Source organism: Pyrus communis, chromosome 17 (genome assembly GCF_963583255.1).
Source record: "Pyrus communis chromosome 17, drPyrComm1.1, whole genome shotgun sequence".
Classification (NCBI taxonomy): Eukaryota; Viridiplantae; Streptophyta; class Magnoliopsida; order Rosales; family Rosaceae; genus Pyrus; species Pyrus communis.
Window position 1 is genome coordinate 11191661 of NC_084819.1, and position 26826 is coordinate 11218486.

The 26826-nt window shown below is 37.1% G+C and overlaps 2 protein-coding genes and 2 pseudogenes across 2 annotated transcripts; 1 reads left to right on the forward strand and 3 right to left on the reverse strand.

The window, feature by feature from the left end:
- Window positions 1-273: 273 nt before the first annotated feature.
- On the reverse strand, window positions 274-2413 carry LOC137721997 (pentatricopeptide repeat-containing protein At3g53360, mitochondrial-like; annotated as a pseudogene).
- A 533-nt stretch (window positions 2414-2946) lies between these two features.
- LOC137722760 (uncharacterized protein At1g32220, chloroplastic) lies at window positions 2947-6454 on the reverse strand. The gene is given in 8 exon segments (XM_068461843.1): window positions 2947-3213; window positions 3216-3397; window positions 3824-3949; window positions 4933-5079; window positions 5546-5601; window positions 5714-5802; window positions 6048-6135; window positions 6211-6454. Coding segments are annotated over 8 exon segments (825 nt in total). The 5' UTR covers window positions 6315-6454; the 3' UTR covers window positions 2947-3180.
- A 10334-nt stretch (window positions 6455-16788) lies between these two features.
- LOC137721677 (beta-1,4-xylosyltransferase IRX9-like) lies at window positions 16789-19419 on the forward strand. The gene is made up of 3 exons (XM_068460701.1): window positions 16789-17570; window positions 18152-18380; window positions 19074-19419. The coding sequence occupies exons 1-3, from the start codon at window positions 16849-16851 to the stop codon at window positions 19221-19223; spliced, it is 1101 nt and encodes a 366-aa protein (XP_068316802.1). The 5' UTR covers window positions 16789-16848; the 3' UTR covers window positions 19224-19419.
- A 6409-nt stretch (window positions 19420-25828) lies between these two features.
- LOC137721998 (protein SEEDLING LETHAL 1, chloroplastic-like) lies at window positions 25829-26589 on the reverse strand (annotated as a pseudogene).
- Window positions 26590-26826: the final 237 nt, after the last annotated feature.

The following is a 26826-nucleotide window of genomic DNA, read 5'->3' on the forward strand; positions in this document are numbered from 1 at the left end:
TGTGTACTACCTGGTGCTGCAGGTCTGACTGCTACCTTGTTCTCCAGCTGCTCCAATCATTGTTAAGGGTCTAAGGATTTCCTCAGGTTCTGAGGACACACTGGACGCAACCACTCCCTTAGGTGGGGACTGTGCCTCCCTACCTTCTGATCGAAATGGGGGCTTAGATCATAACTTACTGACGCAATCTTGTTTGGAATAGAACTTTTAGATGATCCTGGTATCACTTTCCTCTTGTTCCGGAAACTATAATTCAACATTGTTACTAGAAGCCTATGCCTGAAGCGGTTCATAACCATCATCCAGCATCTGCAACCACAACTCCTCTAGCATTGCATATATTTTACCTCTCTCAGGATGCAGGCAACATCATCCCAACTGCCAGAAGAAGCATGGATGTTGCAAAGCAACACAAGAGCAGCAGAATGGGTAGGATCTAATTTTAGTATATTCTCTGCTGCCCGTTTTCCAATCTCAACGTTCCCACGGGTTCTGCAGGCAGCAAGTAGAGTCATCCATACCAGAATGTCCGGTTCAAATGCCATTTGCTTGATAAAGTGCCTCTGCTTCATGTAAGCATCCGGAATGAGCAAGTAAGTCAACCACACAAGAACAATGCTCTATTGTCAGTACAATCCCATGCTCGGATTCCATGGTTTTATATACTTTCCACGCTTCCTCTACCAGTCCGATATGACTGCAAGCAGTAAGGACACCTTTCATTGGGTTTTATGCCCAATTCCTTCATTCTTTCGAAAAGGTCAAGAGCTTCCTCTCCATATCCAAACTGAGCGTAACACACGATTAAACTACTCCACGAGACAACATCTGTATCCTCCATCCAGCCGAAGAGCTTTTGTGCACTTCCAATTGATCCACATTTTGTATACATGTCAATTAATCCATGGCTGACAGTAACATCAAGCACAATCCCACTTTTTACAGTAAAGCAATGAATCTGATTCGCAACCTCTAGAGATGCTATATTTGCACAAGCTCCAATTACATTACCCGAAGTAATATGATCAGGCTTAGTTTCAGAAATACGCATTAAATTTAGTAATTTGAAAACCTCCCCGGCCTTGTTGTGCTGCATGCACGCGGTAATAATAGCATTCCAGGAAACTGAATCAGCGTGATTTCTTATATCTTCAAACACAAGAAATGCATCATAGAGATTTGAACACTTTGCATACATGGTTAGCAAAGCGTTGGACACAATAACGATAGAATCAAAAGCCCCCTTGATAATGTAGGAGTGGATCTGCATACCCTGATAGAGCGTTGCAGGGCTTGTGCAAGCAGTAAGTATTGGGAGATCACTAACTTCATCGGGGATCAGTCCCTTATGCCGAATCTGAGAAAAGAATGATAATGCTTCATCAGAATCTCCAGCATTCGAGAACCCTGAAATCGGGCCTATCTATCCAATAAAACACTGTTCTTGCAGATTCTAAATGCCCGCATTTTGCATACATGTCACAGAGTGAGCATCCGGCAAATATGTCTCTCCCTAAACCAAATTTTATGCGCATCCCATGTATTTGCTTTCCAAATTCTGGGTTAAGAAGGCGGCCACACGCACTGAAAGCACTCCCAAATATAAACTCATTCGGCTGCTAAGCTCCCTGACGGAGCATTTCTTTAAAATGATCCAAAGCTTCTTTGTCAAAACCAAGCTGAGAAAACCCTGCAATCATCGAACCCCAAGAAATCAAGTCCTTAGTCGGAACACGAGAAAATACATCAAAGGCGTCCGCAATTAGACCAAACTTTGTGTGCATTGAAGTAAGGGCATTCTGTGCAATAGGGTGAGAACCAGTCTCTGATTTTATAACATGGGCATGCAGCTGTCTCCCGAACAATTCATTCCCCAGACCCGAACAGGCTTTTACGACGCTTCCAAAGGTGAAATGATCAGGCATACAACCCGATCTCAGCATTTGGAAGTACAATTCAATGGCTTTATCCTCTTGACTATTCTGAGAGTACCCAGAAATCAGTGAAGTCCAAGAAACCACATTTCTCTCAGACATTGCATCGAAAACCTTACGCGCATCCGCTAACGACCCACATTTTCCACGCATGTTAAGAACATGATTCTGGAAAATAATGTCCGGGTGGTAATTGGAAGCCAAAATATGGCCATGGATTTTCCTGCTATGTTCGAGAGACCTCAGAGATGAGCAAGCAGAAACCAAATTTGTGTGCTGGGATATATTGGGAAGTTGGTGATCGTTTGTAAAAACTCAAATGCTTCAATGGCTTCTTTGTAAAGCTTTTGCTTGCACAAGAAGATTATGTAGTCGTTGCTAAGCTGTTCGTTCTTGAGGTTTGGTAAAAGAGATGGTGGAGGTTGACTTGGTTGACTTTTATTAAAGGTCAACGGCAGTGGGGGTTTTAATCTTTTCATCTTGGTCGGAGGAGGGAGATTTTCTGTTTGTGTTTCTGGCTTACGGTGCTAAGTTTAAAAGCAGAGTGCTACTTTTCTTCGTCTCATCGCCCGCTCTCCTGTTTTGTTTGAAAAGAAAATAATTTCCGCTCATTCATTTTCTCCCTACATTCATTTTCATTTATAGCGTTTGAATTGAATAGATAAAAAAATTTCTCCCTAAACCATATTTGACGGAATTGTGTGTACGAAAATTGAATGCAAAAATTTTAGTCTTGTGTACAAGTCCAGAAACGATTTGTGCAATCATCCGAGACTCGAGAGTGCTATTGTGCCCACCCACGTGTCATATTTTCTCACCCATCTTATATTAACTTTCTTCCAATTACCAAACCAGTTCCAGAAGCTTGAGAATGAGCCATATTCACATTTCCAAACAGTAAAGGCCTCAACCAATGGCCTTCTGGTGACCAAGTGTCGATGCAAGTCACATTTGAAATACAAAAACTACAAAAATTATAATGGATTTCAAGGAAATCGAATTGCTAACGATGTTCAGATGAAATTTGATTCAGATAGTCATACAAAAAACTTGTTCGTCTTTACAAAATAGCAAAACGTAATTTATCCTCCACCAAGATGGGGTTTCCGAACCAGGTGTTATTTATACTTGGACCTGTTTGCGTTACTGTCACCTGTTAATTTCCTATACCAAAATATATTCTTACACCCTCACCTTCTCCGCAGCCTCCTTAATTTGTGCAATGGTAAAAATGCCGAAGAAATCATCATCTCTGATTCCATTGATTGCGGCAAGTGCAACATCATCGACACTAACAGGTGGAGCCAAGAGCAGATCAGATGCTGGAAGAGAACTCAACGGTTTGGTAAAGTTTTCGGTAGCATTAATAAATCTTTCCAATGGTTCACCTATCAAATCCAAAGGAATCTCAAAACCATCCACCCTCCGTTTCCCGTATATGAAACCAGGTCTAAGCACAATACCTGCGGAAGTTGGAATTACAAAGAAATGTTGGGAGAGAAATACAGTACACACATAAATATGAGGGGACGTGACAAAGTTGGAATTATATATCTTACTTCAGCCTATAAAATGGGAGTCAATGAAATAGAAGTGATCAAATCCAGAAAAGTATGTTTAATTAGGTTTGCCAGAAAATTAGTGAGTATTAAATTAAAAAAAACTACTCCCTCATTTTGCCAGTTGATCCAATATACCTGAGAATTCCTAAACATCCTAAACGAATGGGCCAAATGGCTTCAAAATAATAATGCATTCCAATTATTTAAATCACCCATCTCCCTCGCTTCTTTAGTAAAGATAATAAATAGCCAATTCTAGAAAGTCCTCACATTTAGTCTCCTAAAATTTCTGAAAAATGAAAAGGAAAGACGAGAGTTAGGTATTACCAGAATTGGGATATTTGGAGAGAACCTCTGATTCAGCTTTTCTCTTTCCTGTGAAGTACCCAGATGAAAGCAAAAATGGAGGTAGATTGTAATCATGCACTGAGATCAAGATAAACTTGGGAACTCCTGCCAAAGGAAAAGAACAAGAAAATGAAAGCTATATATCTCAGCCGTCCTCTGCGTAGAATTGAAGAAAGAGTAGCATAAAGTGACCACGATATGCATAATGAGAAATTAACATCATTGTTCTAGTCAGGAATACATTGATACATTTACATCTAACGAGAAATTTTCAAATGCACCAATATGTAACTTCTAGAAAAACTACTCATTTGGATCCAGCCTACAATATGATGGTTCATGTAAGTTTTCATTTAAACCATCCATGCAAAAATCAACAAAATCGAAGATCGATTAGCCATTTGATTATCATCGTGATTCATCTGATTATTTGAATAGTGTTACATGGCTAATTGAATTTTTATTTTTTTCGATCTTTTGCATGCATAACCTTGGGGAACCTAAACCATTCATATCATGGAGCCTGGAACCCAATATGGGGTTAACACAAATGATTTGATTTATTCAGTGTGTATTAGGTTGCATAGTGCTGTGCATTTGAGGATTTCCCAACATATACTTTGACCTCCGGCTTGACCAGAGTCAGACCTCAAACTTTGACAGTCTCCCTGATTCAAATAATCCTGCCTTCACAGAAATTGATAAGAAGAATTCCTAAGCTTCTTGTAGACATTCCTATTGAGTGCTAACTCTCATGGGAATACAAGGGCCGTAGGCAAGGTATCTTACAAATTTCTCTTCACTTTTTGAGAGCCCTATGTCATCCTCTCTATTTTGACTTACAAACAAAAACTCAAAGTCCTCAATTCTAACAAAAACTGAAGAAATATTACTGCAACTGATAGATCCAGTGCCTTGTCACGGAGAAGTGATACCAAAGGGTAGTAATGAGTTGGAATGAACAGAAGAGAAAAGGGAGGGAGGGGTGAGATAGAAGCTTCATTACAAAGACGAGTGAATCAAATAATAAAAATATGAAAAGAAAGCAAAGGACTAATTTACTGCAATATGATAATTGACATTGCTACCGTAATCCTTCGCAGCATTCACAGCAACAACATTTGCCTCCCCATTAATCCTTTGCATCTGTTCCTCGCTGCCAAAACCACCAATGGTTGAAACCACAGCGGTGGCCCCAATAAGTACTTCATCCCAGTTTACATAGAAAACATCTCCTGCAAAACAAAACTTACTTCAATATATGCATCCATTGAAACTGCAGATATATTACCAATACTACCAAACTGCAGATAGATTACTTCATCCCAGTTTACCGATGAGTTAATATTAAAAATGGATTTTGCACATTTTTTGTTTAATTGCAGTTTCTAATAATAACTTTCAAATCACAGCTGATAGAATCTTAGTCACTGAATGCAAAATCAGTAAAAGCAATGTTGTAGGAGCACAATGGTTCTAAGCACAAAATTTAATGAAAGACCAAAGACTAAAACAAAAACCCCCCATATTGCAATACTTCCAATCATATAATTGTTTTTTCCCCTTCGGATATCCTAATCACAAAAGGCAAACCCGATTTTCACATTTCTACAGCAGCAAAATGAAGTTTGAAAGCAGAACACTTGACTGACAGCATTACATGGCAATAAGCTGTAGAAAAATTTGAAGAACGTGACATACCTGGCACCCAGTTAACCTGATCTATCCACGCACCGGAGTAAGTGGGACGCCCTGACCTGCGAAACCAAGCAAACATTTCAGACACAAAAAATCAACTCAAATATGAAAAGGTGCAGGCCAAGTAAAAATATAAAAAAAATTAAGAAAAAAAAGAGCAATTTTCAGCACCTGCTCACGCCAACGACCTCTATTCCTCTGGATACCGCAGCCTTGCATATAGCAGAACCAACAAAACCGGTGCCTCCTAATACAACAACCTACTAAGACAAGAATATATCACATCATCTACTTTCTTAATTTCTAAATAATTGCAACCTAATTTATTTTTATTTAAGCGATATTCTACTTTAAACTAATATAAACCGCTGGAAGGGAATTTGAACTCGAGTGTATAATGGGAGCATATCCGCTCTAACCAATGTGGCTGCGCCCGCAAATACATATCACAACATGAAATTAAAGCTGAGGGATTGAAAATTAAAAAGCAATGTCTTAGGCTTACCCGTTCAGGTTTAACATCGGCCACAACGTCTATTGTGGTGGAATTGAAATCCGTTTTTACATTCACCTCTGCATATCTGCATTTAACGCTGGACATAAAGCAAATATTTATCACAGTTTATACGATCGAATTCTAGAGATAGAGAGTGGGAGAGAGAGAGGACCGGCGGTGGAGAAGCGAGGTGGGTTTGGGCCGGGCGGGGAAGAAAGCTCCGGGAAGAGAAGAGGGGAGCGTAGAAACGGCAGGGAAGTGCAAAAAGGACGACATTTGACTGGAAACAGTCGACGGTCACTCAGCTCTGAGGTGGGATTGTTTTCTGCTTTGACTTTCCAGGACTTCCGAATTTGGGGAAGAAACAGCGGTAGCCGGCAAACGACTGGAGGGAGAGAGAGAGAGAGAGAGAGAGAGAGGAGGCAGGAAGCTAGTGGTGCAAAAACATGAAGTGAAAATGTTGACGGGGGACGCTGAAATGGTTAGGCCCAAAAAATCTTGTGGCCTACTGGGTTTGGCTCTATTTTTCATGGGTGATGTCATTGGAGCCACCAAGGCTTCGCTTTGTCTACTCAGAAGTATGATTCCCTCCCCTTCTCTTATGATTCTCTTCTCCCGTTTTTTCTCACACTTTTTTTTGTCTTTTTCTTTACATAAGAAAAATGATGGCTAATCATAATCGTTTAAATAGAAGGAGATGAAAAAAAAAAGAAGCGATTAGAAGCAGAGATAATCCTACTCCCTTGTTGAGACCGAGATAGTTCCAGTCCATTTGATTTTTTTGGGGTGATTGAAGCTCCACTTATATACTCAAAAAGGAAAAAAATAGTCAAGGAAGTTGTACTTGGGCTGGACTGTTGGGTAGGTACGATCTGATTCGATTTGGTTTGCTAGAAAAATCAATACTGAGCTGAAGTAAATGATCGGTTTGGCTTGACGAGTTCTACTTGGTTTAGGCTTTAGCCCATTTGAATTTTTTTTGTTGAGTTTGTTCTAATCACTTGAAGTCCAAACTTAAAAATGAACTCTCATACACGAATTTACAAGTAATGTTAGGTAAATTAATTTTTTAGATCACATCTACAAATTATGTGATGTGTCAGACTCACCATGTGACGACCCGTCCCTAATTTTCTATGTAATTTCTCTCCGAGTTTGTGAATTGACATTTATGCCCTTGTTGGCCTGTGACGTGGACGTATTTATTCATTTTTTTAAATTACTTTTCTCGCTATCGTGATTAAACTATACTCGTCGTTACGAGTGTGCGTTAAATTATTCAGTGTCGAAAACACTGTTTTTGATAAGGTAGTAGATTTCTTGTGATTTCATCTGTACAAACCTTATCCATTTTCTTCTTAAAAAGGGTGATTCGTGCCTTGCACCTCACCACCAATTATTTTGTTTCCCTCATTATTGCAACCAATCAGATTTTCTTTCTCTCAGCCAATCAGATTCCACCTTCACTCACTCTCTCTTCTTCTTCATTCTTTCTCTCTAACCCGAGCTCTATTTTTCCGCTGCAACACTCAAGAACGACATCAAACATTCACAGATCGAGACTCAAAATACCAACATCGTGATCCTCTTGTCCTCATGATCACAACCATACCAACCGATTGTTTTATGGTTGAGTTTTGAGTGGTCAATGCAGAGCAACTCGGAAGCTCCGACTTGGTCGAGTTGGCATCATCGTGATCCCGATCGAGTTACTAGGTTTTAGGACGTGGGGAAGCTTCTACTCAACTCCCCGTGGCCATTAGACTAACTTTGGAGAAGTGTTGATGTTGAAACAAGCACGTTTAAGGAGTTGAGCTTTTTGCCAAGACTTTCGAGCCATTTTCAGGCCATTTCCCATCCACTTTTGGACTTTTGGAAGGTATAAGTTTGTTCTACTCTTCATAAGCTTCGAATCCATATAAATTTCATGGAAAATGGTTGAGAAATGAAGAAGTTATAAAGGTTTGAAAATTTTCCAGAAAACAGGTGAGTTTTTCCAGTTTCCGGCGAAACCAGACTGCGGCCAATGGGGTGATAAGAGAAGACGACGGAATATTATGTCAACTCTGATGGAATATCTTAATGGCATCAGGTAACGGCGTTAACATTTAACTGAATATTCCGTCACTTTAACAGAATATTCTTAACGACCCTTAAGGCCTCCGTCAGTCTCTGTCTGCGTGTGGCCGCGCGTATGGTCGTGGGTTGGACTGCATATGAGGGCGTGTCCGGCCTTCGGGCGACGAGTGGTTGACACGTATAGGTTTGTGACTTCAAGTAGAACATTTTCGTATATTCAAACCTTCCATTTGATCAAATTATGGGGAGTTATTCCTAGTTTTTAGAGTATGTCCTTATTAACTAATTTAATTTAGTTGTTTCGCATATAGGGGAGACTTACCCTGAGGATATATGAGGACAAGCGAGACTAGGGGGCTACGATCCTATGACATACCAGTGAGTGAGCATTTTGTTTTCATATATATATATATATATATATATGTTGTATAGTTTCCACAAATACTTTTAAGTTGATTTATGCATGTTATGCCACATTTTACTTACTTTTAAAATAATGCCATGGTGGTTGAGATTTATATTTGATCATGGCATATTCATATGCATTTTACTTGCTCATAAATATTATGCTATTGTGAAATGCCAAGTCATTCTACGGGACGTGCAAGTAAGTTTAGGTGAGTTTATTGTGTTGTTAGGAATGATTGAATTGTATGGCATACTCATATTCATATAGTTCAATCATCATTGCTGCACCGGTGTTAGTGCTCGCCCTGGACTAGGGCCAATCCTTCACATGATGTTCACCTCGCACCCCAAAATCGCCTTGGATCCAAGTAGGTGCTAGTCATGTCGTACAGGTCGCATTAGGACTTCGACTTGTAGGTGACGCGCATAGCGCTAGTCTTCACGTGATTGTAGCACTAGAGCGTATATTATTACACCTAGTCTTGTCGTACAAGTCACATTAGGTGACTCTGACTCGTGTGTTAGCATAGATTGATGAGCCATAGGTGCAGTCGTACAGGTCACATTAGGTGACTCAGACTTGCGTGCTAATATAGATTGTTAAGCACATGCATGATTTTATTCATATTGCCATTGAGATATTTTATTGTGGCATATTTCTAGATTTATTATCGGCATGCATTTGATATCATATTTATACTTAGTATGATTTTCGGGAAACTATACTTGTTTTATAGCGATAGGTTAGTATGTTAAGAAAACAAATGGATTTTATAAATCTTTATTTTTGTGCCCACTCACCCTTTTGTTTTTCGCCCTTCCAGGTCCTAGATAGCTGACCTACTCTGTGGCACTCGAGGATTACCCAGAGTTTCTGACATATCTTCATTTTAACGTAAGAACTTATCTCTAGTTGTGTAATAAGTACTTCTTTCGTTTGACTGCTTTACCTTTATGTTATCTATGCTCTAAATATTTTTTGGGTTGTAACCACTACTGCGCACTCACCTTATTAGTTAATTTAGTTCTAATTTCGGTTTTAATTTATTCACATTTTTCTTTCATCACTTGCACTTTTAGTTACGTCACCTTCACGTGACGGCCAACACGCCTTGATTTTGGCTGGGGTGCAATTGGTAATAATCACGTTAATCAATATTTAAGTGATAATTTAATCATCAACAACAACTTTATATGGTTTACAAAATACTGTTTAAATAGATGGTTTCCTTAGCATTACTCTGAACTTACAAAACAAATTCAAAGATTACAAAATAAATTCAAAGATTAACAACTATAGGTTGTTATTGTTTATTGCCAAAGTGGGTGTGTTGAGGGTTCCAACACTAGGCCAAAAAACAAAGTAAAATAAAGCATGTGTGTGTATTGACAGTGCCTTAATGATATATGATGGCAACTTGTGACTAATGGATTTGGATCTCATCCGGATTCAAATTATAGGGATTATAAGGATCCTCACATTTTAATCATTCATTGTGCATTGTGCGGTCATAAATTATTTGACTTTTTAATTTAAAATTAAACACAAATAGTACCTAATGAAAATTGGTCACATGATGTACGATGAACGGCTAGGATGTGAGGATCCCTAGGATTCCTACAAAGTGGATCTGGAGAGGGATCCTCTTCCATGACTAATGATATGAAAAATTCATCTTTAATGATTGGCTTGAATCTACGCATCCACAAGTTTAGCACGAGAGATTTTTTTATTTTTTTATTTTTTTTATTTTTTATTTTTTTATTTTTTTAAGTTTGATTGTGCTTGATGTGAATAAACAAATAATCCTAAAAATCTGGAAGACGACACGTGAGCTTTTTTCAATAAAGATAAAAATACCTTCATTAAATGGGTAGGGTTCTCAAATACTCTCACGCGCAGCATTGCATCCACGAATAACTGACTACAACTGCCTGCTCATGGCGTGGAAAAGTTAAAAACATTAAAGGTAGGATTAATTACTAAATTCTATATTTAATACATTCTCAATTGAAGATCAACTTTATCAAGTAAGGAATGCCTCTCACAATCAATCTTAAATACGATCTGATTCGATTCGATTTGCTGGCAAAATCGATAATGAGCTGAAGTCAATGACCGGTTTGGCTTGGTTTTAGTTTGGCTTGATGAGTTCTACTTGGTTTAGGCTTTAGCCTATTTGATTTTTTTTGTTGAGTTTGTTCTAATCACTTGAAGTCCAAACTTAAAAATCAACTCTCATACACAAATTTACAAGTAATGTTAGGTAAATTAATTTTTTGGATCACTTCTACAAATTATGTGACGTGTCAGACTCACTAATTGGTAATAATCACGTTAATCAATATTTAAGTGATAATTTAATCATCAACAACAACTTCATATGGTTTACAAAATACTGTTTAAATAGATGGTTTCCCTAGCATTACTTCGAACTCACAAAACAAATTCAAAGATTACAAAACAAATTCAATGATTAACAACTGTAGGTTGTTATTGTTTATTGCCAAAGTGGGTGTGTTGAGGGTTCCAACGCTAGGCCAAAAAACAAAGTAAAATAAAGCATGTGTGTGTATTGACGAGGAGGATGATCCTCTCCAGAGCCGATTCCACTAGATCCTCCTCCTTCCTCTTCTTTCTCTGTAGGTTTTCGACCCCCAGAGTCAGCGTCGTGCTCCCCCGGAGTGGGCTTCAGTCGGAGTTGGCGTCGTGGCCTTCCTGGAGCTAGTTATCGAAAAACTTCAAAACCACACAATCAGTGACGACTACTACACCATTGCTAATAACTAGCTCTAGGGAGGCCATGACGCTGACTCCGATCGACGCCCACTTCGGGGGAGCACGAAGCCGACTTTGTGGGCCAAAAAAGTGCAAAGAAAGAATAGGAAAGAGGAGGACCCGGTGGAACTAGCTCTGGAGATGATCCTCTCCCTATTGACGATGCCTTGATCATATTTCATGGCAACTTGTGACTAATGGATTTGGATCTCATCAGGATCCAAATTGCGGGGATTCCAGGGATCCTCACATCTTAGTCATTTATCGTGCATCGTGTGATCAGAAATTATTTGACTTTTTATTTAAAATTAAACACAAATAGTACCTAGCGAAAACTGGTCACACGATGTACGATGAATGACTAGGATGTGGGGATCCCTAAGATCTCTACAAAGTGGATCTGGAGAGAATCATCTTCTGTGACTAATGAAATGAAAAATTCATCTTTAATGACTGGCTTGAATCTAAGCATCTACAAGTTTAGCAAGGGAGATTTTTTTTTTTTTTTAAAGTTTGATTGTGCTTGATGTGAATCAAAAAATAATCCTAAAAATCTGGAAGATGACACGTGAGTTTTTTTCAATAAAGACAAAAATACCTTCATTTAATGGGCAAGGCTCTCAAATACTTTCATGCGCAGCTCTACATCCATGAACAGCTGACTATGACTGCTCAAAGCCCCTGTGCTCGTGGCGTGGAAAAGTTAAAAGCATTAAAGCTAGGATTAATTACTAAATCTTATCTTTAATACATTCTCAATTGAAGATCAACTCTATCAAGTAAGGAATGCATCTCGCAATCAATCATAAATACTTCCGTCATCATCCTCAGGCATTATCTCCTAATTAATATCTTGGAAATATTCTATATTTATTCATACAGCGGGTGACACACCTTGGCCAACGTGATGCTGCCATGTGTAGGGCAAACCCTAACCCTAACCGTATGACCAGTCACACCCCCAATAAATGCACCCATCTCCACAAAATTTTGGTAAGTTTTTTTGCCACGCGTACAGGTCCTAAACACTCAATCTTTTCAAAGATCGGAGATCCTTGGCCAACCCCCCTCCCCGCCTCATGGGTGAGTGTGGCTTTGGTCTTTGATCAAAAATGTTAATTGTTTTGTAGGTACAAATTCATCAACACTGAAAATGGCGGATTTTTGCTACCATACTTGAGATCTATGAGGTGTTTGTATGAGATTTTTATCGTGGTTAAGGCTTTTAAATATGGTCGTGAGAGGAGTGCTTCAAAGCTCACTAGCTCAGGTGAGAAGATGATTGACATGAGATTGAATCTCCCTCTTGATACAACCATGACATCACTTTTATAGAGGCATTTCTTAAGTTTCAGGTAGACGGGCCGAGGGCCCACTCCAACAACATCAATACTGTCCCTACTTGGCCACCTGCTCAATCTGTCAAGTGTGGGGTTTTATCACAAAAGGCCTCGGTATTAGTTAGAGTGGGGTAGTTCTATTTAAAGAGCTTGTTCTCAAGCCTTCTGGACAATGTGGGACAGAGGAATTCTAACACTCTCTCGCACGTGAGACCCTATTTTATGGGTCATATGTGGAGTTCCACACATCGACAACCACATGGAGACAAACTGGGGCTCACTTGTTCGTATGGGGCCAATGGGGACTAACCCATTCATGTGGCATCTCTTGGCCTACATGGAGCCAAGTCGGGGCTCACCCATTCACGCGGGGTCAAAGGGGATCCACCCGTTCACGTGGATGTACGAGCTCGTCCCCTGGCTCTGATACCATCTTAAGTTTCAGGTAGACGGGCCGAGGGCCCACTCCAACAACATTAATACTATCCCCACTTGGCCACCTGCTCAATCCGTCAGATGTGAGATTTTATCACAAAAGGCCTCGATGTTAGTTAGAGTAGGGTAATTCTATTTAAAGATCTTGTTCTCAAGCCTTCTGGCCAATGTGAGATAGAGGAATTCTAACAGCATTGGGCATCAATACTCCATTTTTGGGAAGATATTACACAAGTGATGAATCTTTTATTTCTACCTGAGTTCATCCTAAGTTCTTCGTTTCGATTTTCTCTCAAGTGCATTGGATTGAGGGGTTCCTGAAGAGCAGAAATTCCTGCATCTTCCAGCTGCTCAACTTCACAAATCGTCCCTCTTTGGTAAAAGGGTCGTTCTAGCCAAGCAAGATATTAAACGTCTCTAACTTCTTGAATTGCGCTTGGAATCAAATTGATTTAGTTGGTTTTGAATGGATTTTTGATTTGAATGAGGGATGAGATTCGGTTAATTTACGATGAAATTTGGTTTGTTCATAAGGGTTGGCTAAGAAAACTATCTGAATAACTAACACCATCTCTCTACTCAGTCTTGATGCCCATAAAAGACCGCGTTTAAGACCAGTGGCTTCTGGTTCCAAAACTGAAGAATAGCCTAGAGGAAATGCTTCTGCAACTACAGTGTGACCATACAAAAAAAAATTAGTCATGTATTAGACCATGTTGTTTTTTTATAACATAATGGAGAACTGAACTGGTTCAAGCTAAAATCAACTTTTTCAGTTTATTTTTTTCGGTTTGATTCAGTCTGGTTCACTAATTCAAACGCCAACTCCTGCTAAACCAAGTATAACTAGTACTCATTCATTTTTAGCTTAATTACATATGTGCCCCTTAAAACTAAATACGAGTCTAGCTGATTAAAAGATTAAACTCTTCAAATTAAGAATAAATGTACAAACCAAAAAGGAAAAAAAAAAAAAATGTCTTCCATAAGTTTGAAGTCTTTTGTATGGTATTCAATGTGTGGTGGCATCCGTGTTTGTTGCTTTCAATCAAAACATATATAAGGATTGACATGATGGGTTAGTTTAACGGTTCCTTCGAATATGAGGAATGGGTACGTGGTAGGTTTAGCTTAACAAGAGGCCACTAATGTACTATGCTTATAAAAAACGAGTGAGTTATTAAGTTTGAGCTTTCAGCTAAATCTGCATCAACAATCAATTAGTAGGTTTAAGGGTGCGTGATAGCAAATATTCTTGAATTTTCCCTCATGTTTAGTTTTCATCTCTGAATTCTCATATTAGTTACTTTTGTCCTTTAACTTACCTATGTGTTGCATGAATGGTCCTTCCGTCGAATCTGCTTTATTTTCTGTCAATTTTGAGGGTATAGTAGTCTTTTCGTATGAAAAAACAATGAATTTATTTATTAAAAAAGAAAAGAAAAAAAAAAGAGAAGAGCTTGACTCCTTAAGGTTAGTTCTTCCTCAAAATACTTTGTGGCCTATTCAAAGAATTTTGTTTTTAGCAGAACTGTTCATGTTATAAATCCTTATATAAAGATCATCTCTGCAAAAAATCAATTAAAACTAAGATATCGTATAGTCAATCCTTAAAGAGTTCTGATCATAAGAACGAAGTTCTATGAATAAGTCACAAAGTATTTTAAGGAGGAGTTCCTCCTCAATCCTTGAGGAGCTAAGTTTTCTCGATAAAATTCATTTTCATATTTTTTGGATGAATTAGTGTTTTATCCCTCAATTTAACAGAAAAGTTGACGGAATTAACGAAAAGAACTACTAGTGCAACGCCATAATTCAAGGACGAGAGAAACTATTCATAGAATTCAATGACAAAAACTAAGCTCGTGGTATAGATGAGAGACCTTTACTACAACTTAGCCTAAATTTAAATACGAGACTAGCTACAATACATGTATTTATTTAATAACACATGATGTTTGAAGTGAAATTCCAAATTCTATACCCTAGGCAGCAATCGGTTGAGTTTTTATGTTTTAATAGGATAGTGTTACCACTTAATACTACGGTTTAATAGTATTTCTCTTCATTTGTAAGTGAGAGGTCTTAGGTTTGATTCTCTCCTAAAGCGAATTTAAACCACATTATTGTTAGTCTATTATGAGGCTAAGCCTACCTCTCACCTTTAGTGTAGATAATTAAGCCTACCTTTCACCTTTATTGTAGAACCTTTAGAGTAGATAATTAAACCTACCTTTCACCTTTACTGTAGATAATATTGTTTGTTTAGAAGAAAAAAAAAAGAAAAAAAAAAGAAAAAAAAAGGATAAAGTTATTCAAACATCCATTTTGATCTCTCACACCCTCTTATTAATTTTTTGTCATTGATCTTCTTCTTTTTATTCGATCCAACGACTGAAAATTAGGTAAAATGTGTGAGAAGTAAAAACAAGTATGCGAATAGAACTATCTTTGTAAGACACACGTGTTACTTTGGCTGTTATGTGAGTCCAAAATGTTCTTATCAAGCTTGTGAGTTGTGACTAGTGAATCATGATGATGGCAACCAAATTAATATTATTTTCTTTCTAAAATTTTCTCTAACACTCCCAAACAGAGTCTAGTAGAATATAGATAACTCAATTACGTTTACAGAAGTTTACACGAATGAAACTGATCAGTCTTTTAATAAATAATAGCGATGTATACAGATTCTTTAAGAAAAGGGGTTTCTAATTTTTGAAAAAAAAGGATTTGTTGTGAGACCCATACCACATCGAATTTCAATGATTTGAAATGTTTATTTTTTAAGATGCACCTCATAGATGATCTTTGCAAAATATTAGCCAAATCGGAAATATTTGAGGCATCTAATTGAGTTCAAAGAAATTGACGAACACTATATTCTAAGAAACATTGAACTTTTATTGTGACAATTAAATGGGCAAATGGTTTCAGATTGAATTGAATTTTTGCAAGGATGATCTATGAATCAACACTTACAAAATAGACAGTTTGGATCGTTGAAATTCGATATGAGAGAATTGTTCTAAAAGAATTTATAAATTTTTGTTACATACCTTTATAATACTCCTATGATGTTTTTCTAACATCTCTTGTCAACCCCTTTAAGACTATTTTTATTTTTTATTTTTTTGAGAAAGAACCCCTTTAAGACTTAAAAGTCTCTAACTCAAACATAACTTACATTCCCTCCTAATTCCATTTTTTATGTTAAAAAAAGCTGTAAGAACATTGCTTAGTAACTCTAAAATATAATGCAGACTCTCCCAGTCCTTTGAACCAGTTTTATATACTCTATCCTTCTTTTACTTTCTGTCTTATATATAAGGTTTGGTTGACTCCATATTATAAAACAAACACTATCTAGCAATCGATTGAATTTTGATGCCAATTAGTTGACGGGTTTCTATCCCAACAACTATTTGGTGCAGAGACAGCAACTCAAGTCCTTCCCATTTCTCTTCAACTTCCTTTTACTTGAAGCAACAACTAACAAAAAGAAAAATTACTCACCAGAAGAAGCACCTCATAACAAAAACAAATGTTCTTTGAGTTTGCCAGTATCAATCATAACCAAGTTAGCTAGCTCCACCTTTTTTTTTATTTTTTATTTCTTTTTTATTATAAATTAACACCTTTAAAGCATAAACCAATCTGATATAAAATTTCTCATGCAAATTCCTACATTATATATTATACTGGCCAAAACCCACCAAAAAACCCAGTAACCCTTAATTATTCCAAATTTAATAGATTTTTCAAAGAAATGGGTACAACGGAAAGAACAAAGAAGAGGGTCCAATTATGGAAGAAAGCTGCCGTCCATTTTGCTTTGTGTTTTGTTATGGGGTTCTTCTCAGGCTTTGCTCCAACGGATAAGGCTTCGCTTTTCGCTAGAACCGATGCCGTGGTTTCCTCCAATAAATCACTGGACTTTCCGCCGCAGTCGGTAGAACCGCCGCAAGAAATAGTACCGGATGTTATTAATAGAAGTTTGATAGCTGCAGAGACACCAAATGTGTCGATAGCAGCAGCAGCAGAACCTGCAAGGCACAAAGAGAGCTCCGAAAACTCGAGGTTCACACAAGAAGAAGAAGCAGAGGAAAAGAAAGAACCCGAAGTGACGCCGAGAAGGTTCATAATCATAGTCACTGCGACGGCAACGAGCACGAAAGACATTAAGTTTAAAAGTGTGTTTTTGAGAAGACTAGCCAATACTATAAGGTTGGTTCCTCAGCCGTTGCTTTGGATCGTGGTGGCGCCGAAAACGGAGTCGAATGAAGTGTCCGAAGTGCTGATGGGAACGGGGATTATGTACAGGCATTTGGTTTCGAGAATGAATTTTACAGACGCAGAAGCTGAAAGGGATCGCCAGAGGAACATTGCTCTTAAGCACATTGAAAAGCACAGGATTAGTGGGATTGTTCACTTTGCTGGGCTTTCTAATGTTTACGATCTTGGCTTCTTCGACCAACTCAGAGAAATTGAGTACGTAAATATTCCTTAATTCCTTATTTCTTTCATTCGATTAAAATTTTTAACTTTGAATATTATGTTGTAAATTAATTTTACCTAGTATTTTATGCTGTTAGGAATGGATCATGATATCTTGAATTTTTTTTTTTTTGAACGTAAGAACCTATGGTTCTTTAGCTGGAGGGATGGAGGTTTCAAAGTTCGAGTAGTTTTTAAGAAAGGTGTGATTGCCGGAAGGGGAAAAAAAATAAGTATCCCTTATTACTTATTCGGACTAAAAAGGTTGTGATTAGTGAATTTTGTTGGACTTCGCCAATATTCTAAAGTGCATATGTAAGTCTAAGTTTTTGAAACAATTGCGAGTCTCATAGTGGGATATACGCACATCAATAGCTAACAGCTGTTTACGTGCATGCGTGACTGTTATATATGTATAGTTTTCAATCAAAATTTATAAATAAAAACAACTGGGTATAATTTAATTTTGATTTATTTATCACTATATACAAATGGATACATTGTAATATCTAAACAGAAATTTGTTGAAGGAAATAATCTTTTGTCAAGTGCTTCATTTGTTTATTAATTTGCAGGGTTTTTGGGACATGGCCAATTGCTCTACTTGCAGCAAACAGAAAGAAGGTGATCATTGAAGGACCTGTATGTGATTCTTCACAAGTCATAGGATGGCATTTGAAGCAAATGAACAATGAAACAGAGACTAGGCTTCCCATTCATATCTCAAGTTTTGCTTTCAATAGTTCAATTCTTTGGGACCCCGAGAGATGGGGTCGCACTTCATCTCTCCAAAGCTCCTATCAGGTACATGAATTGTCTCTTATCATAGTATGACGTTAATTTTAAAATTACAGTTATTAAATATGTAGAATCATGTTTTTTAGGATAATGTCTCAATTCATAATTTGATAATATAAAATGCATGTCACATATCTGTCATTCTTCCCTCTTATATACCTCATGAAAGTGGAGCTGTGTGAAATTTAATATGCACCCATCGATGATAGACATGCTTCTATGCAAACGCATATTATCATAACTTTTCTGAAAAAAGTTTAAATTACAGTAAAAGGGAAAGTATCATTAAGAAAAAAGATATATGGAAGAAATCAAATTATTTAAGTTGGTGTAGGTGTAGCTGGGGTCCTGTCACACCAACCTGTCAGAGTATTTTATGCTTAAATATTATAAGTAAAATGGTTTAGTAGAGGTTGGCATCCTCCAACCATTTTAAAATCATTCAACTAACAATGCCCTTGAAAAAAATAAATATAAAAACTCTTGTAAAGATAAAAAGATGGAATTGACAAAAAAAAAAAAAATTATAAAAGTAAATACAATATCAGAACTAATCGTATTTATATATAATTAGGTTACTCTCTTTCAATTATTATTTGAATTATATAAGCATGTGGATGCTTTTTTTGCTTTTGAATATATGTTTATATATTTTTTAAGTTTAACAAGAAGGTTTTTTAATTGCTGTTTTGGCAACAGAATTCAATCAAATTTGTAAAGGAAGTGGTTCTTGAAGACGAAACAAAACTAAAGGGAATCCCACCAGAAGAATGCTCCAAGATCATGCTTTGGTGTCTTCGTTTTCATGCTGCAGGAGGAGCCACTGCACCACACCAAATTAATCAATGAAAAATGGAAAATTAATTCGTTGGCAAAATAATTACGTACCAAATAGAGATATTACTCGATCATTTTGTTTTATTTTCTTTTATCATGCATGTAATTCTTTATAATTTTATTTGTTCTCTCTTTTTTGTTTTTTCCCTAAATTTTTGTAGTAGATTTTACGCCGCCAGTATACTTAAGTCAATAGCTTACATGATCATTGAAGGATCCCTATCACACTTATTACAACTTTGCCTACTTACAATAAAATAGGATCAGTACTCTTTTGTTGGGTGTTTATATTTATATATACTACCAAAAGCTTATTAGAGCATCTCCAAAAAAGATGTCAAAGGCAGTAACATTGTTTTTTAATCGAAAAGTCAAATCTGATGTGACATGACATAGAATGACAGTTTTCACCCTTGCTTTCAAAATTGACAGCAGCTTTAAATTTTTATTGATTAATTATTAAATACTTTTTATTAATTTTATTATTGTTTGAAAACATTTATCTTCCTCCCACACCGTCTCCAACTCTAAAAATATCAATCTGCAAACTGCAAAACCTAGTTTCTTGGTTCAGAGAAAACCCAACTCCGTCACAAAATCTTTGAAGCTTGGCGTTCTCTCCAGCCAATATTTGAGTACTGAATATTTGACCACTAAATCTTGCAATGCATTTGAATCAAAGGGAAGAGGCTATGTGTAACATCCCACATCGTCCAAGGGAGTGGATCATGTAAGCCTTATATGTATATTCTCATCTCTACCTAGCACGAGGCCTTTTGGGAGCTCACTGGCTTCGGATTTCATCGGAACTCTGAAGTTAAGCGAGTTCGCGTGAGAGCAATCCCAGGATGGGTGACCCACTGGGAAGTTCTCGTATGAGTTCTTAGAAACAAAACTGTGAAGGCGTGGTCGAGGCCCAAAGCGGACAATATAGTGCTAAGTCGGGGCCCAAAGCGGATAATATCGTGCTACGGTGGAGTTGAGCTCTGGATGTGGTGGGGACCTAGGCCGGGATGTGACAATTTTGTATCAGAGCCAATCCTTGGTCGAGTGTGCCGACGAGGACGTCGGGCCCCTAAAGGGGGTGGATTGTAACATCCCACATCGCCCAAGGGAGTGGATCCTGTAAGCCTTATATGTATATTCTCATCTCTACCTAGCACAAGGCCTTTTGGGAGCTCACTGGCTGTATATTCCCATCTCAACCTAGCACTAGGCCTTTTGGGAGCTCACTGGCTTCGGGTTCTATCGGAACTCCGAAGTTAAGCGAGTTTGCTAGAGCAATCCCAGGATGGGTGACCCACTGGGAAGTTCTCGTGTGAGTTCCTAAAACAAAACCGTGAGAGCGTAGTCGGGGCCCAAAACGGACAATATCGTGTTACGGTGAAGTCGAGCCCGGAATGTGATGGGGGCCCGGGTCGGAATGTGACACTATGCGATATTGTATTGATTCAATTTATTTTGAATCCAATTTAAAAGAAAAGAAGAAAAGCAGACGGCTTGAAGTTACATAGGCATGAAACTTATTGAGATGATTTAAATTACTTTGTAGCTCAGAAGCCTCAGTTTTTTATGTCTTGGGTATCAATTCAGATGCCCATTCTCGTGTACATGCTATTTGGGAAATTAGGAAATTAAAATAAGGGAATAAAATAAAAAAAATGTAATCAAATTGTAATTATAAAACAGAAATTATGAAAAGAAATAATATAATAAAATAATATTTTAATTTGACATAACGGGTGGAGAGCAAATTTTAGAAAGATGTCAAAGTACCACATACAATTTAAATTTTATGTTTAAAATTTAACATCTCCTTTGAAGATGCTCTTATGAGTTTGATATATTAAGCACATTTATAATTGTACTGAGGTCTTTCAGCGAAGAATCTTAATTAGAATCAAGTAGACAGAGATGTGAGTAGGCCAAAGTAAATTGTTTATTGGATGAAACATACAGTAATGGACTCATGTCTATTGTCTATAAACAAGTTGAGCCAAATCATATATCAATGTTTAAATTTGGCTTGTTCAATATTTTCAAGCTCAAATTAAGCTTGTCTTACTTTTTATACAAGTTAATCTCCATCGTGCTTAAAAAATTCAAGCTCAATACCGAACTCAAGCTATTTACTATAATAACAAAACTTCGAACTTGGAGGCACATTTTCACACAATAAAGTGTACTCTAAGATGGTCATATAAAACATCATTTACTTTATGATAGTCATATAAAACATCATTTTCATTTCGTTTTTATTATTTGAACTTAGTTGGAGGCCGAGTGATCACGTTGCAGTTTATGTACAAACAAAATAAAAATGAGTGGCATAATATCTATCACGTCTTAAAAAGGGGTCAATTAGAAGTTTTTTATTTTTATTTTAGGATGCTTTAGATTTTGGCTCTTATAATTCATGATTCCTAGACAAAAACTCATTTACATATAAACGTCCAATAAAAGCCTAAATTTAAAATCTACAGCTACATCAGAACACTATTGACCTACTAATACAATTTATTTACACTCATGCTACTTTCCCAAATCCCTAAATTTATTGCAAATTAAAAGTTGTAGAAAAAGTGAAATAAAATATATGAACTGTTGTATTGCATTAATTGTATCCATATCATACCAAAAATTTACCTTTTTTGTGATATATATATATATATATATATTTTTTGCATTAATGGGGAAGTAAATAAATTTGTTGCAATTATTAAAAAAAATTATACTAAATCCCTATTATATATTTTGAATCAAATAACACTTCTCTAACTTGTAGGTAAATTATTTTTCATGTATTGTTACATATATTGGCACGCTTTATTGTTGTATAAATATAGGTATGACATAATATTTTTCAATATAATACATCAAATTATATTTCTTCTTGTAATGGGTAAATTATTCTCCATGTATTAGTGAAAAAAGAGATATTATATTACACACGGGGTATAATTTTTTGTATGTAAATTATTGGAAATTAATTTGTAGGTAGGTAAATTAATTTATTCCAATTATATAAAAATATATATATACAAAAAAGTTCTTTTTTTTTTTTTTTTTTTTTGAGAAAACCTAGATTATATATTTTGAATCAAATAATATTTTTGTATACATGGTAGGTAATTTTTTTTTTTTATGTATTATTACATATATTATTAGGGATGTTTTGTCACATCCCGGCTCCGGGGGGGATCACTTCCCGGGCCCGCTCCACCACTGTAGCACGATATTGTCCGCTTTGGGCCCCGACCATGCCTTCACGGTTTTGTTTATGGGAAAGTCACATCCTGGCCTTGGCAAGACCATTTTCCGGGCCCGACTCCACCGTAGCACGATATTGTTCGCTTTGGGCCCTAACCACGCCCTCACGATTTTGTTTTTGGGAACTCACACGAGAACTTCCCAATGGGTCACCCATCCTGGGAATGCTCTTGCGCACTACTCGCTTAACTTCGGAGTTCCAATGGAACTCGAAGCCAGTGAGCTCCCAAAAGGCCTCGTGCTAGGTAGAGATGAGAATATACATATAAGGATCACTCCTCTGGGCGATGTGGGATGTCACAATCCACCCCCCTTAGGGGCCCGACGTCCTGGTCGGCACACCACGGCCAGGGTTAGGCTCTGATACCAAATGTCACATCCCGGCCCTGGGCGGATCACTTCCCGGGCGTGCTCCACCACCGTAGCACGATATTATCCGTTTTGGGCTTACCATTCCCTCACGGTTTTATTTTTGGGAACTCACAAGCAATCCCATGATGGGTATCACGTGATGGCCAGCACGCCCTCCTTAGGTCGGGGTGTGTCATGTATTTTGGTAAAAATATATAAAGTAATATGTATATGATTTTTTGTAGGTAAAATATAAAATCAAAAGCATGATCCAATTCCTAAGTTTATGCAATATTTTGTTGTTGGTATACAATATTTTGCATAATTGGAAATGTTCAAATAGTAGGTAGGTAAATTAATATGGTCTAATTATACAAACACACACACACACACACATATATATATTTATACACATGTTGAATCAAATAACATTTTTGTACATGGTAGGTAAATTACTTTTTTTTTTATGTGTACATATATTAGGTTTTTTTTTTTTTTTTTTTTTTTTTTTTTGTAAAAAAAGAAATATATATATATATATATATATATATATATATATTATGAACTCATAATGCCAAATACATAGAATTAAGCCAACAATTTGATATTAATATGCAATGAATTTTTAAACATTAATGTCTTATTTTTCTTTTTGCAAAATCATTAACTCTCTCCTTACAATCTGCATAGAATTAATTGTGCACATCATATATGCAATAGGGGTATTTTAGGCATCTAAAATATGTAAAATGTGTAAAGTAATATGAAATTAATGAATTCACTTAGGTGGATCCTAATCACTGGTTTTTTTTTTAGTAAAACAATTATGTCGGGTTTTATATGGAAAAATTTGAATTCGAGGGGTTAAAGTCATATTTTCAGTTTATTTATTACAAACAATATTCTACACTAATTTATGCTAAGGGAAGGATTTGGAGGTGAAAATAAATGGAAGAGGAAGACCGAACCATCAGGGTAATTCACCACTTGTGAGTCAATTTGAAGATAATCAATGTGAACTTACAAGAAAAAAAAAACGTAAACACAATTCTTCAAAAGCAAAATCTCAAAACATGATAATATAGGAAGCATCACCCACCAAAAAATAAAGTTGAATCTTCAATGCTTTACGTGTACTCTAATCCAATGAAAAATATAGATTAACTTTGGCCATAAAGTATAGAGATAATTTTTTTGAACAAAAATATAGAGATAATTAGATTTAGGATCATTTTCACACTTAATCATTAGACTTAATCTTGAAGATTTTGTTTATAGATTGCCGTTGACTAGCTATTGATCCAACTAAACAATCTTCCCTTTGGCAAAGTTGTCATTTACCATAGTGGTGAAAAGGTGTTGAACCCTTGTATGATGGCGTAAGCTCAAACCCCGTCATTAGCTAATCTAACAAAATCTATCATTTGTAAAAATAAAAAATAAAAAATAAATAAAAAAACAACCTTCCTCTTGTGTTATTCACATACTTTTAAAGCTTGCACTTTGCCCTTTTTTTTTTTTTTTTTTTATTGCGGTTTTTATCCTTGGACTATTTTTGACGTCCAAATCAATGTATGAATGGGGATGAATGTCAAAGATTTTAATTTTCCAGATTTAGTTATTGATATCACTCGGTTACGTTACAATACATTTTGACTTGTCACTGTTTCTTAATTAGTTTTCTGGTCATTATGAACAAATAGTCAATCATGCGGCATACTTTCTTCTTATTTCTTTAATACGTTTTGAGTCATTATTTGTTGTGCTTCAAAATTCAATTGTGCCATTTCCTTCCACTACATTTTGTTTACGAAATATTCTACTTAAATTCAGGTTTATTAATTCTAATGATCCCTACATCATGTTGGAATTAAATTTGTGCACAAACTACACATGGTGACAATACTCGTCAGAATCATCCATTAACGTTATGGGGAGAGAGAATGAGATTGATTGGGGTGTATGACTGAATTCGTGTTGGATTCCCTACATATCTCTTGGCGTGGAGAATCAAATCACGAGGGTAGTTATAAGGAATGATGTGTGATGTGTGTTGAACCATTCTTGATGAAGGAACCTTTGTTTAGGCATATATGAGAGATGAATCTCCATGAATATGTCTACGTGTAGACGATGACGGAAAAAATATATTATTTCCATACGCTCCCCAAAACATAAACACCAGTTCTCAAAAAAAAAAAATAAATAAATAAATAACACACACACGAATGAGATGGGACTTGAAACAATATATCGAGTATCCCCCAAACACCACCCGCCTTCCTCACACCAAATGGTCACCGTCCATGACCAATTATGGAGAGAATATATTCAGTTTATAATTTTCATCACAGTCGAAGTCATGTGTGTGTATGACATATTGTTTGTTGTCATGGGGAATGTAATTGAAGATAATGGTCAAATTTTGGACAGTTCTATAGAGGGTTTTGGCTCACTGCAAGGAAATGTGGAGAAGGTTATTGTTGGAGTTGGATTCTCTCCCCTCTTTTTTTCCTTTTCCTTCTATATGAACAGTCACGGTTAAGTCACGTCAACATCTTATATTAATTTTTTGGGTAAAGTACAAAAAACTACCTCAACTATTGGTCTCACGACACTTTCATACCTCATCTTACGAATTTGTGCCAATATCATACCTCCGTCAGTTTTTCTGTTAATTTATCTGTTAAGTATTGACGTGGCTAGAGGCAAGGCCCACTTACTAATCCAACTGGATTAAAAAATAATTAAATATTAAAAATTTAAAATTTAAAATTTAAAATTATATTTTTATATTAAATTGTGGGATTCACCTCTCTCCTTTCTCTCTTGCCTCTCTCTTCTCTGCATCCCCAAAATCCCAAAGCCCAGAAACCCTTCCCACCCATCTCCCCCAAGCTTCCTCCACCACCCTCTCTCTCACCTCTATCTCTTCTCTCTTTCTCTGGGCAACCTGCATCCCCAAAATCTCAAAACCCAGAATCCCATTACAAATATCAAAACCTAAAAATCCCATCAAACCTCCATTTCTTCTCTTTTTTTCTGTAGTAGAACAGTTGCGGGAACCACCGGAACATTGACGTCGCGTTGCGGCAGAAGAAGCAGATTTTTTCTAGGTAGTCGATTCGGGGCAGAAGCTTGTCTTCCATGCTGTAGGAGATGAGGCAGGTGTGTTTGTTGACTTAGGAAATGTTGATGCTCTGTGGGAAGTAGAAGGTGGGGTGAAGGCAAGTTTTGATGCTGCAGGCGAAGAGTCTGGGGCGGCGATTGATGACGTGGCGGAGATCGGAGCCATTGATGTGGGCTTCGCGGAGGAGGAAGACAAGGAGTGGGATGATTTCGACGATGCGGGTGGAGAGGATTTCGAGGCACATGCCGATCAGGCGATGGAATTCCGGGGAGGTGAAGTCGATGGAGGTAAGGAGGACGTGGACGGTGGGTTTGATGTGGGAGAGAGGGAAGGAAATGATGGGAGGGTGGTGGTTAATTAGGGAGAAGTCGAGGCCGATGGAGTCGAGGTAGAGGACTTTTTCTTGGAAGTTGGAGTGGGGGTGTCGGTGGTTGGTGGGAATTTGAGGGAAACGGTGGTTTTGGCGGTGGAGAGGATTGGGAAGTGGAGGGTTTTCTTCGGCGGCGGAAAGCAGTAGGAAGAGTCATGGTGAGAGGAAGATAGGGATTGGAGTTTGGGAATGGGATTGGGAGTGGAGAAAATGGGCTGTTTGGTGGTAGCGATGGAGGTGGGGAAGGGTTGCCCAGAGAAAGAGAGAAAAGATAGGCGAGAGAAAGATGTGAGAGAGAGAGAGAGGGGGGTGGTAAAGGAAGGTTAGGGGGGATGGGTGGGAAGGGTTTATGGGCTTTGGGATTTTGGGGATGCAAAGAAGAGAGAAAGGCGAGAGAGAGAGAAAGAGAGAGAGAGAGAGAGAGAGAGAGAGGTGGATAACATAATTTAATATATAAAAAAATAATTTTATTTTTAATTTTTTAATATTTAATT